This window comes from Benincasa hispida, chromosome 3, assembly GCF_027475165.1.
Source record: "Benincasa hispida cultivar pf3 chromosome 3, pf3_genome.v1.1, whole genome shotgun sequence".
Classification (NCBI taxonomy): Eukaryota; Viridiplantae; Streptophyta; class Magnoliopsida; order Cucurbitales; family Cucurbitaceae; genus Benincasa; species Benincasa hispida.
Genome location: NC_143480.1, coordinates 19,905,554 through 19,925,316, shown reverse-complemented (window position 1 = coordinate 19,925,316; position 19,763 = coordinate 19,905,554). Strand labels below are relative to the sequence as shown.

The window sequence follows — 19,763 nt, the reverse complement described above, 5'->3', positions numbered from 1 at the left end:
TATGCGATCGTGTAGGAACTAGTGTTCGCTCGTTTAGGCACGAGGTGGATGATCGTTTAGGCGGAAAGTGACTATCGTATAGGCTTTCGAAATGCTTAAGCGATCGTTTTTTATTCACCAGCGCGATCTCTCTAATTTCACTTCGGATGGGGGATCAAAATGAAAACTATTTTCATTTTAATTCATCGGTTACAATAACCGACGCTGCCTCATTAACCCACGTCCAAATGTGATTTTTGAGTTAATTATCATATAATTAACGAACTAAAATATTAATAAATATAATCATATTATATTTTTAACCTATAGTTTGATATTACATATCTACTATAGTATCTTCTCATTTACTTGATATAAATCATATTTATATCTAATTTCCTCCAAAAATGTATCTCATACATTTAGCCAATTATATCATATATAATCGAACTTCCTTTGTCAATTTGAACATTTCAAATTAAACCAAACACTGGTTCTCGACTTTATCTAAGCTACCCAGGGGACCTAATGGACCTGTGGCTCGAAGCTCTAACGGTTTGTGAATAGCTGACTAAACTCTTTAGCCACGAGATCCACCATCCGTTAACTGTCAGGTATTCCACTAAAGACCAACAAATGACTAAACTCTGTGTATAGGACGCCCCCGCTCGTATATCCCCAACACGAATGATTAGGATCAGACCATCTGTGATAAATCACAATACTTGTGACCATTCCACAAAGCGGGCCGCGTCCATAGCGTTACCAGGATAAGGTTTCCCTTCTATATCCATATACTACATACCATTTTAGTTATCACTCAAGACATGATCCACTTTTATGTCACCACATGCATGCTTGAGTCACATACAGATAACTAGGGATTTTATATTTATTGGTTTGTGGTAAAGCAAATTAAACAAGTAACTAAGCAAAAATACAAGAAGTGAAGTAAATATTATACATTAACAACACAAGCGTTCGTACAAACTGTTTACAAACTACAGAACACGAGACTTTAGGGCATCAACCCCAACATAGTGTTACCAGGATGAGATACCTAATTTCATCCATATACTTATTAGACCATTTAGGCTATATACTGTCAACTTGATCCTGTTTATGTCACTACATAAAGTTACAATATTCAGACTATAGCCAGGGATGCGCTTATTGGATTTTCATAATAAGATGCATAATTAACAAGTCATTGTTATTGATAAAATTGAATGTTTAACAAGAACTGCGAGTTCTAGAACATTCCCAACACTACCAAGGGGACCTTATGAACCTATGGCTCAAAGCTCCAATAGTACGTGAATAGCTGACTAAACTTTTTAACCACGAGATCCACCATCCGTTAACTGCCAGACATTTCACTAAAGACCGAAAACTACACTCTTCTCACAACAGATATATTTTTGTGTTGGATATAACCAATCAACGGTACGATAACCCTTCACACTCATAAGTACAGTTGGGCCAATTTACCGTTTTGCCCCTATAGTTACATCTAACTTCTTAAGTACCACTGATCCCTCTAATGAACAATACAACATAGTTCTACTATGTGTGGACACCTCTTGGGCCATGAGAAGGTGTGTGACGCCACATCGTTCAAGCCTCGAAATTAGTCCTTAAGGGAGAAATCTATCTACTTAGCCCTACTTTGAGGAATGAGTAAATTTCATCTTGTCTAGCTAAGTTCTCAACTCCCAAATCAGACGAATCCATAAAGTGGTAGGTTTGAGTCAGTGATCTAGCCATTCACACCCATGCAAATCAAAGGACCGCCCTCAAAGGTAGGAGTTCCCAACTCACTCAGGATTGAGGTCAAGTTACCTATGGTCATCCTAGTGAAGTGAAGTCTCTATCATGAACGATGTTATATAACGAGACTATAACACTTCGTGGTCCGATCTTATACAAACTATTTGTATAGGACGCCCCCGCTCGCATGTCTCCACATGAATGATCAGGATCAGACCATCTGTAGCAAGTCACAACACTTCTAACTATTCTACAAAACGTGCCGCATCTGTAGCATTACCAGGATAAGGTTTTCCTCCTATATCCATATACTACAAATCATTTTGGTTATCATTTAAGACATGATCCACCTGTATGTCTCCACATACATGCTTAAGTTACAAACGAAAACCAGGGAATTTAGTTTATTGGTTTGTGGTAAAGCAAATAAAACATCCAATGTTCATAGACAAAAGTGAAAAAAAAATCATATATTATACATCACATTGTTCAAAACTGTATTTACAAACTATAGGACATGAGAATTTAGGGCATCATGCCCAACAGTAACAACCTGACCATTCAAGTACTCTGACAAAGACCATTACTACCAAAAGCACATTTTCATTCAAATATTTAGACCAATAAAGCATAAAATCAATGAACCAGTGAGGACTATTTCAAACCAAATTATTAAATTATTAAATAAGTCAAATAAACAAAACATTTAATCATGACCAACTAAAAACATTTTCGAAGAAAATTTCTAAAACAATAAAATATTCTGTCTAACAATAAATTCAAATTTCAAAACAACCGAATGACTAAAAATATAAACTAAGCGAAAGAGTTTTCGTTTGTCCTCTTATGGCTCTATCATGGGTCCCATTTATCGCTTGTCGGTCTGTTCCTATCATTACCTGAAAAACATAAAGGAAAAAATGATAAGTATAAAAATACTTAGTATGTGACCTACTACTGGGTCTTCTAGGTAACATGTTAACCTTCCTATCTAGGTATCGGTGTACAACTCATAGTATATCGATCGTGGTAAACCCAAAATGTCATAAATCAATCGTAAGAGTGTTCCCAAAGGAACACACAACAGTCATAGGTGTGTATCCCGAAGGTACACATATTAGTCATAGTGAGCCTAAAGGGTCACAAATTAGTCATAAAAGTGATCCCGAAGAAACACATATTAGTCATGGGTGTGTATCCAAAGGTACACAAAATAGGGTATTTATGAATATATATATGTATGTATGTATGTATGTTTGTTTGTTTGTTTGTTTAGGAAAGTAAAAAGGAAAAAAAAAAAGGAATTTTTATCTTCTTCTTTGTTAAGCACCAACCGCTAGAGATGTCCAATTTCTCCAAGAGAATGGGCGGGGATTCCCTAATTAAGCGGAGAATAGGGGAGGGAATGGGGGAAATATTCCCCGTGGGGACGGGGAATGCATTCCCCATCCCCCCACCGCCACCGCTCTATTCCTCGCCTCGATTAGCTTCTACATATTTATTTAGTATAGTTATCTAATGTTATGTTATTATTATTATAATAATATAAATATACATTTAAATTTAAAATTTGATTATTTATTAGGAAACATATTGAGTATGTTTAAATTGAATATTTAAATTTAGATTATATATGTAAATATTTTGATTTATATTTATTTTTTTTACTAAAAAAATTAATTGACTTTTTTAGGCCAAAATTTGAGTAATTTATCTTTAAATTCAAATTGTTATATAAAACTAACCATAATAAACAACTTAATGATAAAGTTAATTATTTAATTAAAATTTGCTCATATCAGTGATTTAAACTAATTGGCTTTTTACAAAAAAAAAAAGTAACGGGAAAAAATTTTCCACGGGGAATTCCCGCCCCGATCCCCATGGGAAATTTCACGAGGATGGGGAATGAAATAGGAAACAGGGACAGAGATGGGGAATGGCATCCCCAGCCCTGCCCCGCCCTATGGACATCTCTACCAGCTGCCGCCTCAGCCCCCAGGTTGCCGATCTGCTCGATCCACCATATATCGCTCAACCCAGTCTACGCCAGGCGTGGTCTCCACTGTCTAGTCACGCGTTATTCGTCGTGCTAGTCACATATGTCAACTAGCCACACACTCGCATCCAGTAGTGTCTGGGCTTGTGTCGTCCTGTCGCATGTCACCAGTCAACTACGCTTCCCTACCTAATCCACTGTGTTGCTCGCCAGAATCTTAAGGTTTGGATAAGTTTTGGGTGTTTTTTGGGGCATGTTAATCGATTCTTAAACACCCCATTATGTATTGGGTCTAATTTCATTGTTCTCATAGCATTTGAAGGGTGATTTTGAGTTTTTGGGGGCGAAAGTGCACTGCCCAGTGGAATTACATTTTGTTTGGCAAAAGATTGATGAGTTTTTTTATTTTGGTTTTTATATGAAGTTTTGGGGTTGTGGTTGATTATCATTTAAGTTTTTTACTAAACTTGTTTTACCCATATGATGTTGATGTTAGATTTGGAGGGTTGGAATTGATTTTGGGTTTAACACACTTAACTTGGTTTATGTTTAGGATGAAGATTCAATTGAGGTTTGGAAGGAGACTCGAGTCAAGTCGCACTTCGGATAAATTATTTAGAGTTGTTGACTTATTTTGAATTGATGGATGAAATTGGGCTATAAGCTTGAATTAGAATTTGATTTATTTTGTAGGTCCTAATTTGGATTTTTCGTTGGGGATCGTTTCGCTTGGTATTATTTGGGCTTGATATTGAGATAAGTGATGCTATTATCAAGGTCCCTAGTTTAGAATTATTGAGTTATTTAGTGGATTTTAGAAGCATGACTTGGAATGTGTATTACTGTTTTGATGCATGAAATTTATAAGGCTTATGAGCATGTTGAAACTATATGTTATGTTATGACTTGTGTTGTGGGACCACTTATGAGATTTATGTATGTAATGCATGTTACACCAGTAGGGACAATCTACCATCTCGTCTTGTCGTGTGTTTTGATATAGTGGACCGATGGGTTCAGTTATATATTTTGATGGTGCGCCATCATGGCACCAGACATGCATAAACCAACGGGTTCATTTGCATGTTATGATACCATGAATCGACAGGTTCACCTTCATGTTTTTTTTCTAACGGTGTGTCATCATGCCACTAGGCATGTGAGTTAGGGCGAGATAGGTTATTCCCTTAGATGGCCATCCAGGAATAGTGACAGTATGCATGTCCCACCAACCCCAAGCATTTATTGCATATATTTCTTAGTCTGATCCCAGTAATGGGGTCACTTACTAAGTATTTTGTACTCATCCTTTATGTTTACATATTTTTTAGGTAAGGGCAAGGATACATGAACGATTGACAAAAGGAATCCATGACAGTACCAATAGGACTAGACAAATGCTTCTGCATACAAGTTCTTATGTTGTTTTCATGTTTTCCTATTTTCTTTTCATGATTTAGATTTTGATAGAACTTAGGTGTTTGAGTTTTTTCAATTAATTTTTCTTATTTTAAAATTTATGTTTTAGGGGTACCTCGAATCAAAACATTATGAAATTTTGAGCTGAAATTTTGTTTGAATTCTTTATTAAATAAAACACTCAAATTTTCTTATTTTAAATGCAAATGTTTATGTACAAGTTCATGCATGCATGAAGTAATGACCTTATCAGGTGTCTTAGAAAGTCAGATCATTACAGTTGGTATTAGAGACCAAGTTTTTATGCCACTAACGGATTCTTCGTCATCGTCAGGTATGTCCCTTAAGAAAATTCTCTAGGATAATATGCACAAGATTATGTTGGATTTATGATTGTAATTGACATGTTTTCTTGATGAATAATTTGATAAAGACTGGTTACATATGATTGCTAAAAATTGGTACGAGTTAGAGGAAGAGATAGTCATAGGATTTCCAGAGGGGCCCAAAATCCAACAGTACAGGATCCACAGATTCAAGATTCACAAGTTCAAGATCCCCAAATCCAAGACCCTCAATTTCAGGACCCTCCTGCATTAGGGAATCCCTACCATCTAGTGACTTTTCTGGGTCAAGGTGGCAAAGGGTTCAAACAAGGAGTCAAACCTGGAATAAATTGTACCTTCCCAAACACCGGTTCCCCCAACAGTCTTAGCTGAGTTTGTTGATTTGGCAACAATGATAGGGGAAACAGTCATGTCAGTGGTATTGGATAGGATGAAGGAAATGATGGACGAGCAAAGGCCCACTTCGTCCAGTCTCAGCAAGTATTGGTCTTACCAGTACATATGCCATAAGTTCAAATTCAGAACCAGACACAACACCAAAATATGTTAGAGCTTTCGGTTGAGGCTAAACACCTACAGGATTTTAGGAAATACAGCCCTCGTACCTTTGATGGGTCACTGAAGAACCCTACGAAGGCCGAGATGGGGATGTCCTCCATCGATACTATTTTCCATTATATGAAACGTTCAAAAGACCAGAAGCTTCAGTGTGCAACATTTGTGTTGATGGACTATACAGAAATTTGGTGGCAGTCGACAGAAAGATCAATGGACACTAGCGGAGGGCTGATTACTTGGAACCAGTTCAAAGAGCGCTTCTATGAGCAGTATTTCTCCATCGACATGATGTACAATAAACAGGCAGAATTCATGAATTTGAAGCAAGGGACCATATCGGTGGTGGAATATGGACAAGAATTTACTAAGTTGTCTTGTTTTGCTCCCAAAATGGTGGCCACAGAAGTGGACAAGACGGAAATTTTTGTCCATGATTTGAACGGCGAACTGAGGGGCAACGTATAGTCTCATAAGCCTAATAGTTATGCAGCAACATTTCGTATAGCAATAGGGATAGATTCCAAGACGAAGAAGGAGTACATGAGATCGAAGGAATTAGGATTTCCTTGGGACATAAAAGGAAGGCAGAGCAGAAGGCTTCCGAGCCTCAGCAGAAGGGACAACATTCAGAATAACCATTTCGGCACTTCAAGCAGCAGGCTTTTGAGTCAGGAATGGTAGAGAGAAGCTGACCAGTGTGTAACTCTTGTGGTAGACGTCATTGTGGATGATGTTTGGTTGGCTCTAGGGTCTGTTTTCATTGCAAACAACAATGGCACATAGTTGATAAATGCCATAACAAAAACACACTAGGTTATAGAAGCTAGTCTGCAGTTCATGGTCAGAGGGATTCAAGCAGGCAAAAGTAACAGCAAGGTCATGTTTATTCAACCATTCGACAGGAGGCCAAGAAGTTAGATACTGTGGTGAAAGATACTCTCCCAATCTTGGGGCATTATGTGTTGGTGTTGTTTGATTCTAGATCATCCCATTTATTAATCATATGTATTCATGAAACATACTATGTTAGAATTAGAACCTTTGCATTATGTTTTATCAGTTTCTACTCCGTCTAGTAAAATTATGTTGGCAAAAGAAAAAATAAAAGCATGTCAGATTATAATAACGAATTGTACGTTAATTTTGGACATGCATACTTTTGATGTTATATTAGGCATGGATTGGTTGGCTGCCAACCATGCCAATATAGATTTTTTCCATAAGGAAGTGATTTTTAATTCTCCTGCGGAAGCTAGCTTTAGGTTTAAAGAGGTTGGGATCGTTGTCTTGACCAAAATAATTTCAGCTATGAAAGCCATTTAGTTGTTTAACTAAGTACCTGGAGTATCTTGGCCAGTGTGGTTGGCACAAGAGAAGTTGAGGTCACCTTGACTTCAGAGCCTGTTGTAAGGGATTATGTAAATATTTTTCTAGAGGACCTCCAGGTTTGCCACCATATCGGAAGATTGATTTCGCTATTGAGTTGGAGTCAGACACAACTCCCATCTCGAAAGCTCGTTATAGAATGGCCCCAACATAGTTAAAGGAGCTCAAATTTCAATTATAAAAGTTGTTGGATAAGGGTTTTATATGCCCGAGTATGTCATCTTGGGGTGCACCAGTGTTGTTTGTGAAGAAGGATGGTTTCTTACGCCTTTGCATTGACTATAGAGAGTTGAAAAAAGTAACCATCAAGAACAAATATCCTTTTCCTAGGATCGACTACTTGTTTGACCAATTACAAGAAGCCACTATGTTTTCCAAGATTGACCTTCGATCAGGTTGCCACCAGTTGAGGATTAAGGACAACGATATTCCTAAGATACATTTCGTTCTAGATATGGACATTATGAATTCATCGTGATATCGTTTTACGTGACTAATGCTCCTACAGTATTTATGGGCCTGATGAACAGGGTGTTTAAGGAATTTCTTGACACTTTTTGTGATAGTTTTTTTTATGACATCTTGGTTTACTCCAAGATAGAGGCAAAGCATAAGGAGCATTTACGAAAGGTTTTGGACACTTTGAGGTCAAATAAGTTTTATGCTAAGTTATGCAATTGTGAATTTGGGCTACGCCAGATGTCCTTTCTAGGACACGTGGTGTTAAATGAGGGGGTATCTGTAGATCAAACGAAGAATGAGACAGTTACAAGATGGCTTCATTTTATGACAGCCAGTGAAGTGCGTAGTTTTTTAGGGTTAGCAGGTTATTACCGACAATTTGTTAAGGATTTTTCTCGCATAGCCACTCCCCTTTGACTCAGCTGACCAGGAAGGAAGCTTCCTTTGTATAGAGTAAGGCTTGTGAGGACAACTTCCAAGGTCTTAAGAAGAAATCGGTTTCTCCACTGATTCTACAATACTGGTCGATCAAGAAGTTTCATTATTTATAGTGATGCCTCCAAGAAGGGATTGGGGTGCATGCTGATGCAACAGGATAAAGTGGTTGCTTATGCTTCTCATCAATTAAAGAATCATGAACGAAACTATCCTACACATGATTTGGAGTTGGCAACAGTATTTTTTGCTTTAAAGATCTAAAGACAATATTTATATGGAGAGAAGATACAAATTTACACAGATCACAAGAGCTTGAAAAACTTCTTCACTCAGAAAGAGTTAAGCATGAGATATCGTACATGGCTAGAGTTAGTGAAAAATTATGATTACGAGATTCTGTATCATCTAGGCAAGGAAAATGTAGTGGGTTGATGCTCTTAGTAGAAAGACAACTTATTCAGCACCTTTCATTATCAAACAGACTCATCTATAAAATGATTTTGAACGAGCTGAAATTGCAGTAGCAGTAGCGGAATTCATTGCATAGTTGGCACAGTTAACAGTACAACCAACCTTGAGATGGAAGATTATTGAAGCACAACAAGGTGATTCTTACCTTGTTAAGAAATTTCGTCAACCTACCTAAATTCTTGCAAGGGAGATGAAAATTTTGTGCAACAGGGAGATAGCATTAGTAAATGTTCTATGATAGAATCACCAGTTCGAGAAAGCAATATAAGAATGGGAGGATGAGTTGAGATCACAATACCCTAAACTTTTCTAAGATTAGAACTTTCGAGGATGAAAGTTTCTTAAAGAAGAAAGAATGTGATATCCCAAATTGTTTAGGTAATTTTTAATTTAATCATCTATAGTTACCTGGGATGTATTTTGAATTTTAAGACTCAATTGAATTATTTTGAAAGATAATTCAATTTAAATTGAACTTGATAAAAGGTTTGGATTTAATTCCATTAGTGGAAATTGGATTTAATTTGGAAGGTTGGGAGTTAGGATTTATTTTCGTGATCTAAGAAGGAAAAAAACGGGTATTTATGAATATATATATATATATATTAGGGGCTCCTCGGTTATTGTGAAAAGTAAAAAGGCAGGCCAACTACAATACCTCTTAAAAAAAAAAAAAAGGAAAAAGGAAAAAAAAAGGAGTTTTCATCTTCTTCTTCATGAAGCACCAGTCACCGCCTTAGTCCTCATGCTGGCGATCTGCTCAGTCCACCATCCGCCGCTCAACCTAGTCGATGCCAGTCGTGATCTCCGCCATCGAGTCGCACGTTGTTTGTTGCGTCAGTCATAGACGTCAGCCAACCACGTGCTCGCGTCCAGTCGCGTCTGGGCTCGCGTCATTCACGTCGCCAGTCTGTCGCGCGCCACCAATCAACCGCACCTCCCTGCCCAATCCACAATGTCGTCGTGGCTCGCCGAAATCTTGAGGTTTGAGTAAGTTATTTATTTATTTATTTATTTTTAAATATTCTTGATTGGTTCTTGAACACCCATTATATGTTGGATCTAATTACATTGTTCTCATGACATTTGAAGGGTGATTTAGAGTTTTTGGGGGCGAAAGCATACTGTCGAACAGAGTTATGTTTTGTTTGGCAAAGGATTGATGAGTTTTGTTTTGGGTTTTCTATGAAGTTTTTGAGCTGTAGTTAATTACCAATTAAGTTTTTGGACTAAACTTGTTTTACCCATACGATGTTGATGTTGGATTTGGAAGGTTGGAATTGATTTTGGGTTTAACACACTTAGCTTGGTTAATGTTTAGGGTGGAAATTCAATTGGGTTTGGAGGGAGACTCGAGTCAAGCCGTACTTTGGGTAAATTGTTTGGAGTCGTTGACTTATTTTGAATTGATGGATGGAATTGGGCTATAAGCTTGAATTATCATTGACTTAGTGGATTTTAGAAGCATGATTTAGAATATATGTTACTCTTTTTTGTGCATGAAAGTTATGACGATTATGAGCATGTTGAAATTATATGTTATGTTATGATTTGTGTTGTAGGACCACTTATGAGATTTATGTATGTGATGCATGTTAGACTAATAGGGACAATCTACTGTCTTGTCTCGTTGTATGTTTTGATACAGTGGACCGGTGAGTTCAGTTCCATGTTTTGTTGGTATGCTACCAGGCTACTAGACATGCATGAACCGACGGGTTCATTTGCACCGACAGGTTCACGTTCATGTTTTGTTTTTCTTGATGGTGTGCCATCAGGCCACTAGACATGTAAGTTAGGGCGAGATAGATTATCCCCTTAGAGGCCATTCAGGAATAGTGACAGTATGCATGTTCTACCAACAAATGCTTGCCCCTTAATGGTTATCCCCAAGCATTCACTACATGTGATTTCTTAGCCTGATCCTAGTAATGGTGTGACCTACTGAGTATTTTACACTCATCATTCATGTTTACATGTTTTTTTATGTAAGGGCAAGGATACACGGGCAACTGACAAGAGGAATCCATGACAGTGACAATTCGACCGGACAAATGCTTTTGCATACGAGTTCTCGTATCGTTTTCATGTTTTTCTGTTTTCGTTTCATGATTTAGATTTTGATAAAACGTAGGTGTTTGAGATTTTTTAGTTAATTTTTCTTATTTTAAATTTTATGTTTTAAAGATACCCCGAATTAAAACATTATAAAATTTTGAGTTGTAATTTTGTTAAATGGTCCAACTTATTGAGAATCCCACATTGGAAAAACCAAGGGGACTCACACTCTTTATAGGATAGATGGGTTACTCCTCTCATTGCTAATTGGTTTGAGATAGAGTTCTATACTCTCTAACATAGTATCAGAGCCCATAAAGCCCAATCAATCCAATAGAATAAATTTTCAATGTATCAAGAAAGTTTAAACTAATTTTGTATTTCAATTATTTAAATGATCTATGACATACGTATTGTATATTAATTTAACTAATGTACCAAATTTAGGGTAAACTAGTTGTGCGTATGATATACGAGATATAGTAAGTATATCAGTTGTATAATTCACTCCCCCTTTTCTAATGCGCGTATTGAGACTGAACTTGCTTGCATCTGATCTAAGTCTATCGCTTGCCTACCCTCAACTTTCTATTGCGCTTGCCGTTAACTCCTGTTTACCTTCCTTTCGTCTCGTGCCTTACTCTGAAGTAGATATATTTCAGGTTTGATGCTAATATAGATAGGAGAAGTTTGGTTCTTGAGGTAGGTTGGGTTGAGTGGACAAAAATAAAGGTGCGTCGTTTTAGTAGTATTTTTTTAGTATTTCAGAAGTATATTGACAGTCATTTCAAGTAGTAAACATATGAGTATTTATCGTTTTCTTCAGTAATATACATTCTTTATTGATATACTTCTTTCATTGATACACTTCATATAAGGTATATGATCAGTAACATAGATTGATAAGTGATATACTTAAATAAAGTATATCAATGATAAATATAAAGTATATTCATGATATGAAATATCAATAATGTGTCTATATTATACTTAATTTGAAATTGTTAAACAAAGCTATTATATTTGGGTATAGTACAAAATTTACTTACTTTAATGAGATTAGTAGTTAAAAAACAATAGTTCATTTTCAATTAGTATATCATTTGAGATTGATCAATAATTGGTTTGAGTTATCTAAAGTTTTGTTTTATAATTATTGCATTTGATCCCAGTAATATGTGGCTGTATACTAGTTCAGCAGATCGTACTACGAAGATTTGGGATGTTGCAACTACAAAGTTAAAACTTACGTTTAGGCCATACTGATCAAATACGAGGTCTTGATGTTAGCACCAATCATGCATACATGTTTTTGGCTGGTGATGACAAACAAGTCAAATACTAGGACCTGGAACAGAACAGGGTAATTCGTTCTTACCCCGGTCATCTAGCCATTGATATTTTGCTTACTGGGGACGTGATTCTGTCTACCGTGTGTGGAGCATTCGAAGTAAGGTGCAAGTTCATGCCCTCTCTGGCCATGATAACACAGTTTGCCCTGTTTTTTCTCGACCCACCGATCCACAAGTTGTGACTGGCTCCCACGACTCAACTATTAAGTTTTGGGACCTTAGATATGGAAAGACCATGACAACTCTAACACGTCATATGAAATCTGTTCGGGCAATGGCACAACATCCTAAAGAGCACAGTTTCTTTGCATCTGCTTCAGCGGACAATATCAAAAAATTTAACCTCTCTAAAGGGGAGTTTGTGCACAATATGCTTTCTCAACAGAAGACTATAATATAATTAATGTGATGGATGTCAATGAGAAGGGTGTTACGGTAACTGGGGGTGACAATGGTAGTTTATGGTTTTGGGATTGGAAAACTGGTTATAACTTTCAACAATCACAAACAATTGCTCAGCCTGACTTGTTGGATAGTGAAGCTGCAATTTGTGCTCTATCTTACGAAATAATTGGGTAGAGGCTTGTAACTTGTGAACCCGACATAACTATTAAATTGTGGAAAGAGGATGAAAATGCTACTGCTAGAACTCATCCCCTCAACATCAAGCCATCCAAAGATATCTGAGGATTATAGGCCTCGCGAATAGAAACAAGAACCTCTTAGTTTTTCATTTTTTTTTTCTGTAAATATAATCAATAACAATTGTGAATTCTTTCGAAATTAGTGAGTTTTCCTTAGAAAGTTGTAACTGCCATGTTTCATAGAGAATATTTTCTAGTCTTATAGTTATTTACACAAGATGTTTTCTATAGAAATTGTATATACAATTTTCATTCTTATGCAGTGTCCTCTGAAACAACTTTTAAGACTATCGATAGTATATTAATCGTATACAATTATCAATACATATCAAACAACTTTCAAGAATGTCATTAGTATACCAGTACACTAATAAATAAACTTTCAAGTCTATCAAAGTATATATACAATATATTAGTATATATTAGATTACGTTTAAGAACATGAATAGTATGCCAACAGGATAGCCGTGCATCAGACATTAACAACCAGCATTGAATATCAAACAACATTTAAGAGTTGTTTTTTGGATTTTTCAAGTCGAGTAATTGGGTTGGTCAGTTTTTAGCGTGTGAGAAGTTAGTAATAAGATACAATATAAATGCCAAGTATGAAGCTCAAGGGCCAGACTTCAAAAATTTATCTCATTGAAATTGATTTGTACTCCTGGATAGTGTTAGTTATAGCTTGTTCGACTGGTAGCCTCTCCATGCTCGATGCACCATAAAATCCATGTACTCCCTTGGTTCTCTTCAGAATGAATGCTGCTTCAGTAGGGCCCGATATAGGACCTGAGAGTACCATTACATTATTTTAATTTATTCAAGTAATTGTACATCTTTTCATTGTCATGCATTTCACAAATTAGGATTAGATTCTTATGCAAGCAGTTAGCATTAAAGGCAACCATTAAACATTTACAGTCCTAGGACGATCGAGAGGTATTATCCCAAAATGAATACTACGATCAATATAAATACACGAATTAACAGTAGAAAAATTACCCAACTATTGGCTTCACTGTACCCCTGATTTCTTCAATTATACACTGCTCTATTGTTGGTTGCTTACATTTGGATGAGACTGACACTTTTTGTCCAATTTTGTTGCCCTTTCGACAGGGAAAGGAGTGCAGATGAAAAACCTACTCAATCTTCTTCCTCTAAATTAAGATCGATCTCAACATAATTTGTCCATTGTTGAATTGAATTATGAGTTTATAGGCAGTCCAATTAGTACTTGCAACTCTGTTTTATGATTGTACCTTGGGCAAGAGCCTGCCTAGTGGCTATGCCAAGACTTCTATCTACACGATTGATCTGCCCGATATATCATCAGTGTATCCTTCAATTGTTAGATGACGATGTCCACAATCTCTCTCGCCTAAGCTATATATATTTAGTCTATGTATCATTTAAGCACTGCAATCCTCCCCGAAGATGTGGTCCTCAAACTCACACAGAGGAGAGAGCTGACTGCATTTATTACCTAAGTGTGGTTATATTTGTATGTTTTACCACATAATCCCGGCTTATAATATGTTCTCTGTGTTGAGTTTTGGAGCGAGGAACAGGATTATGGAAGGTTCAAACATTTTAGTGCAGTAAAGTAGTTAGCCAAGTTGTCAAAGAAAATCAATCAGCATTGTAGTTCATAGATAGTACCTCCGTGACAGAGCACTAAAACATTAGGATTGATCCTATGAGCAGCATCTGCTATAGCCTGTACATGGATTGCACTTTCCTCCATTGATAGGGCAGTTTTGGCTCCAATAGATCCAGAGGTAGTGAGTCCCATGTGGGCAACTATAATGTCTGCACCGGCTTTTGCCATTTCTAAGGCTTCATCTTCGTTAAAAGCGTATGGGGTTGTCAAGAGACCCATTTTGTGGGCCCTCTCAATCATCTTGACCTCCAATCTGATTTTAAAAAAATTCAAATATGTAATGGTAAGATTGTAAGATAAAATATTGAAGAAAGATTTGGTACTAATATTAGGTTCCATAAGCTACAGCCTACCCATATCCCATTCCTGTTTCTTCAAGGTTTTGTCTGAAGTTACCATCAAACAACCCAACAGTAGGAAAATTTTGCACTCCAGAGAATCCAATCGACTCCACCTGCTTTAGAAAGAAGTCCATTCGACGAAATGGATCAGAAGCACATACTCCAGCAAGTACGGGAACTGTCTTCACCACCTATACATATTTATATGATTAAGACGGGTACACTTCAAAGGTACAAACTCCAACATTATTGTCAAATCAAAGAGGTATAACATCTCTCGCTCAGGTTATCGGGAGAGTTCCCAAATAATCTACTGATATACCTAATGCTCCACATCCAAGATCTCCAGTTCAACTGGATATATCCCAATGCTTGACTAAAAAGATCATATCAAGTCATTTTCAACTTCGATAAATCACAATGCTCGACTAAAAAGATTATATCAAGTCATTTTCAACTTCAAGTCTATTCCAACTGTATCAATAAACCGTTTTCACTTCTAGGAACCACCACATTACTTTGGTTCATATATACAGAATTATATTTATACAATTTATTCTTTAAAATTGAAGTAATGCTTGCAAAGGGTCAATCCGAAGTTTGTAGATAACAATTCCTAGAATTAACATTGTGAATCAGCAGGTACATAGAAGATAGAACTTACAGGCAATACTTCATTGGCCATTTCAAGCACTATGGCATTAGCATCAGCAAAAGGTAGCAAGCCTGCTAAGGAACCCCTCCCAGCCATGCGAAAGCGCCCTGAATTGTACACTACTATCAGATCAACACCACCAACTTCTTCAAACTTGGCAGATATCCCAGTGCCTGCACCAGCCCCTATTATGGGCACACCTTTAAGTATTTGAGCTTTCAAGTTCTCCAATATCATTCGTGTTCTTTGCAAAGTTTCTGTTTATCGACATAATTAAAGTAAGCAGCACCAAAATGCTAAATACTGAAATTGAAGGTGCTTTCATACATTAGAAAGCCAAGCAAATGTCATCGTTAATAACCTGGTTTTGCCTCTGGGAAGTCACTAGGACTATATGAAATGTTTACATTGGCAGACAAGTTGGACACAGAAATGGAGTCCTTAAGAAGGTCTTGACTAGTTTCAGCTAAAACAAGTTTTGGGCCACATGAGTCCGTATCTTTTGAAGTAATTTCCAAGAATGAGTTAACCAATACCTCAGCGAACTCAGGATCGTTAATATGATAAGGATATACCTTCACCTGTATCGTAAAGAGTTTTAAATTTTACAATGTACCGTTGGGGATAAGTCAACAAAGCCAGAAGCTTGATTATAATAACTTTATGAGTACCTGCCTATCGTTATTTAACTGAATAACCCTCTGTAGTTCATCTATAAGAGTAGCAGTAGCCTCAGGATCATAAAATGGCTTCCCTGGTGCATCCAGAGCAGATACGCCATTCTGTGGCAGGCACACACGAACCTTTGCCGATGAATTGTTAATCTTATCAGCTATAAAATGAGCAATTTTTCTGCTCTCCTCTGCCGTAGTTCGCATCAGGGAAACCTGAAAAGTAAGCAGTTTCCTTGTTCAGTATGGATGAAGAGAAACATAAAGAAAATGAAGAAAACTAGTTCTAACTAGCATGGAGACAGGTATGAAAAACTTTAACAAATCTGATCATAGGAGTAGTGGATGCTAATTTACTGTCCTAAATTGAACAAGAATGAGACAAATAGTTAATTTGAGGTATTATAATGTCAAAAGTCAATTAAAGAAATAGCCAAAGAACAAATAAACAAAACAGAGCCGCATAGAAGAATCACCTGTTTATTATGTTCATATATATTCCTTTCGTGATAATTGGAGAGTATTGTATCTTTGGATCCAAAGTTCACCATATCCAGTGCTCCTATACTTAGAACCAATGGGATTCTCTTCTCTATGATGGCATCAAAGCGGGAACTGTCACAAGCCATGACACCTCCCATTAAATAGTCCGCTACCTCTGTTGTTGTGATGTCCAAAACTCCCTATGTGATATTGAAAAAAAATGTTGCAACAATAAAAAATTAAGAAAAAAAAGGAACCTATTTGTGATAAAAATATCTCTAATTGGGGGGAGTGCGATGGGACTACAGACCCTCGTGGTTTTTTTACATTCACCAATAATATTATTGAAATCCACGCCTTGATAGACAGAGAGAGTACAAGTAAACATTATCAGGTTGAAATGATATAAAAGAATAATTATTTATTTCTTTTAGAAAACATTGTTTTTTATATAAGTCAAAACAATTCCAACGGGTTTTCTAATTTTATAATGCATGTAAGTTTCAACTTTCAAGACAACTTAGGCAGCAGCCGACACAGTCAAAGACAAGCCTCTCGTTTGGCATTCTAAACATGCATTATGTTTTCCTAGTTGGCGGTGGCACTCACAGATCATATCATGCAAGCTACTTCAAATAAAATAATTCTCTTCATAAAATCACCTGTATAAATCCTTCTCTGACCAAAGATTCCATTGCCTTCCCCCCTACCCCAGTAGCATGAAAAACAAGGCTCTCGTAGCCTTCTTTAAGCAATCTTTCTTTGACAGCATTGACACAAGGAGTCGTGACCCCGAACATCGTTAGACCCACTGTTGGTTTTTCATTGGAATCACACGAATCTTTCAACTTCTCAAGTCTTCCGACCACCATTCCAGCAAATGCAGCACCAGCATTGGATAAAATAACCCTACTGACACTATTAATCCCACACACATCCACTATAGACGGGAAAAGTATCAGATCCGATGTCCCGATATAAGATTCTGTCTGACCACTCGCAACCGTTGAGACGATAAGCTTAGGTATTCCAATTTGAAGAGATTGTAACGCAGAGGATATGAGAGAAGTCCCTCCACTGCCTCCAAGTCCTATAACTCCAGCAATAATCCCATCTTCCTTGGCTTTACTAAGATAAGATTCAAGTGCTTTACTCATTATCGAGATTGCTTTACCCCGGTCGTCGGGAAGATGATTTCCAGTGAGATCATTGCAAGAGAGAACATCCTCCCTCGACACGAAGACGAAATCATCCAAACTCTCGATCCCATTCTGACGGCTGGTAGAAACATCAACAACCGTCACTTCAACCTGTCATTTCCGTAACCACACACAGTCAATACAAGCACGGCGAAAAGAATCGTTAATCAACAACGGCGATTCTGCTTACAGCCTTAGACAGAGTGAGAATTACTTCCTTCTTCTCTCTTTTTGTTCATTTTGTTACCTTCTTTTTCCTGTTTAAAGAAATTCAGATAAACGCAAATTTGGAGATCGGGTAAACGTGGTTTACCTCCGATAGTTTGGTCGATCAAAGTTGAAATCATAATCTCCATAAAATTCACAAAAAAGAAGACAATGCATATGAAAAAATTTCACTAAAAGATGTACAGAACAGACGTTGAAAAGACAAGTTCAAGAACTGTAACCTTGAAAGAAGAAGCTCTAGAGAAGCAATTGAGGTTGGCTCGAACGGAATCGGAAATGAATCGGAGCTCCTCGAGCTTTGTATCAGCCGTCGCGATACAGAAAACTCGGGGAGTTTTGGTTTCACCTCGCGTCGCCATTTTTATGGTTTCTTCTTTCTGCGAGCTCCCAACTTCCGACTCAGGTAGGTATGTTACTGTGTTCTGAAAAGCTAAAAGCAAACTTTTTTTTTTTTTTTCTGAAAAGGTTCTTTTTTTCTCCTTTCCAAACGGGTTTTTGGTGGAACTATTTATAAATATTTTTAGATTTTTCTATTTATAGGATTTTTCAAAGGATGTTGCCATACAAGAAATGAAGAAAACAAACGTGAAAAGAGGATTTTTGTTTGGGTGTCGCATCACATCAGAAAATTTCTATTTTCCCCTCTGTTTACTGTAAGAAATTAATCCTTCAAAATCAAAACACGGTTTAACGTTTAAATAATTTGAAGGGAGCTTTTGTTTAAAAAAAAAAAAAAAAAAAAATTGCGAGTTTTGAAACTAATTATAAATATATATAAGTTCAAAATTTATTAAAAAATACTATTGTTTTTAAAAAGGTTAAAAAAACGACAGTTGAATAAGAAATTTTGGCGAATCACGAGCTGTCACGTGCCAATTCAAACTCGTAGTGAAATTTTGGACTAAATTAAAGATTAAGTTCAAAGTCAGTATTTCGGTCCAACAACAAATGGGCCCAAGCCCAACTTTAGCCCAAACCCAATTTGGACCCAATAAAGTAATTAGGTCCAAGCGCATGTAAAGCTCATCTTCTATAAATAGAGGCCTTATCTCTTGGGAGGTTGGAGGAATTAAAGGCAAAAAACCTCTAAAGATCTAAAGTCTGAAGCTCCAAGGATCCGAAGAACATAACTTCTCCAAAGTTTTGAAGATCCGAAGACATATCAAAGCTTTGAAGATCATAATACACTAAAGCTCTGAAGATTAGAAGACATATCAAAACTCTGAAGATCAGAAGACACTAAAGCTCTGAAGATCAAAAGATATATTAAAGCTCTGAAGATTTAAGCTCTCATCCAAGACTTAAGCTCTCAAGTGCTGAAGATCGAAGCTTCTCAAGCTTCGAAGACTGAGGTTCTCGAATTCTGAAGAACTGAAGATCTGAACTATTTGAAACTTTGAAGATTAGAAAATTTCAACAAACTGTATCTTCATAGCATACAAGCTGAAGATTCAAACTCCCCAAACACAAGGGCCAAGCCCAAGCCCAAACTCTATAAATAGAGAAGCTCTCCTCATTTGGAGTGTCAAAATTTTACATTCCAAAGAGCCTAGAGAGAATTCTCCCAACAAATAAAGGACTCCCTGACTCCTGAAGCTGACCACACCTGAAGGCTGAAGTCCTTCAGAGACAAACATTCT

At 36.9% G+C, this 19,763-nt stretch overlaps 2 protein-coding genes, 1 long non-coding RNA gene and 1 pseudogene across 5 annotated transcripts; 3 read left to right on the top strand and 1 right to left on the bottom strand.

Annotated features, from left to right (window-relative positions):
• The first annotated feature begins 6,057 nt into the window (after nt 1-6,057).
• On the top strand, nt 6,058-6,537 carry LOC150037112 (uncharacterized). The gene has a single exon (XM_090311880.1). The coding sequence runs from the start codon at nt 6,058-6,060 to the stop codon at nt 6,535-6,537; it is 480 nt and encodes a 159-aa protein (XP_090168006.1).
• Nucleotides 6,538-9,446: 2,909 nt separating this feature from the next.
• LOC150037111 (uncharacterized) lies at nt 9,447-11,405 on the top strand. The gene is made up of 2 exons (XR_016528316.1): nt 9,447-9,819; nt 10,823-11,405. It is a non-coding gene; the product is annotated as an uncharacterized LOC150037111 (long non-coding RNA).
• Nucleotides 11,406-11,408: 3 nt separating this feature from the next.
• LOC120073470 (protein pleiotropic regulator PRL2 pseudogene) lies at nt 11,409-13,148 on the top strand (annotated as a pseudogene).
• Nucleotides 13,149-13,284: 136 nt separating this feature from the next.
• On the bottom strand, nt 13,285-18,603 carry LOC120073917 (toMV resistance protein Tm-1(GCR237)). 3 transcript variants are annotated; one of them, XM_039026833.2, is made up of 9 exons: nt 18,345-18,603; nt 17,359-18,006; nt 16,690-16,896; nt 16,214-16,429; nt 15,904-16,123; nt 15,552-15,727; nt 14,900-15,078; nt 14,546-14,799; nt 13,285-13,672 (listed from the first exon to the last, which is right to left on the bottom strand). In XM_039026833.2, the coding sequence occupies exons 1-9, from the start codon at nt 18,480-18,482 to the stop codon at nt 13,521-13,523; spliced, it is 2,190 nt and encodes a 729-aa protein (XP_038882761.1). In that variant the 5' UTR covers nt 18,483-18,603; the 3' UTR covers nt 13,285-13,520. The 3 variants fall into 3 exon arrangements, with proteins under 3 accessions (XP_038882761.1, XP_038882760.1, XP_038882762.1); XM_039026832.2 differs by having other exon boundaries at nt 15,552-15,799; nt 18,345-18,602; XM_039026834.2 differs by lacking the exon at nt 18,345-18,603 and adding an exon at nt 18,086-18,311 and having other exon boundaries at nt 15,552-15,799.
• Nucleotides 18,604-19,763: the final 1,160 nt, after the last annotated feature.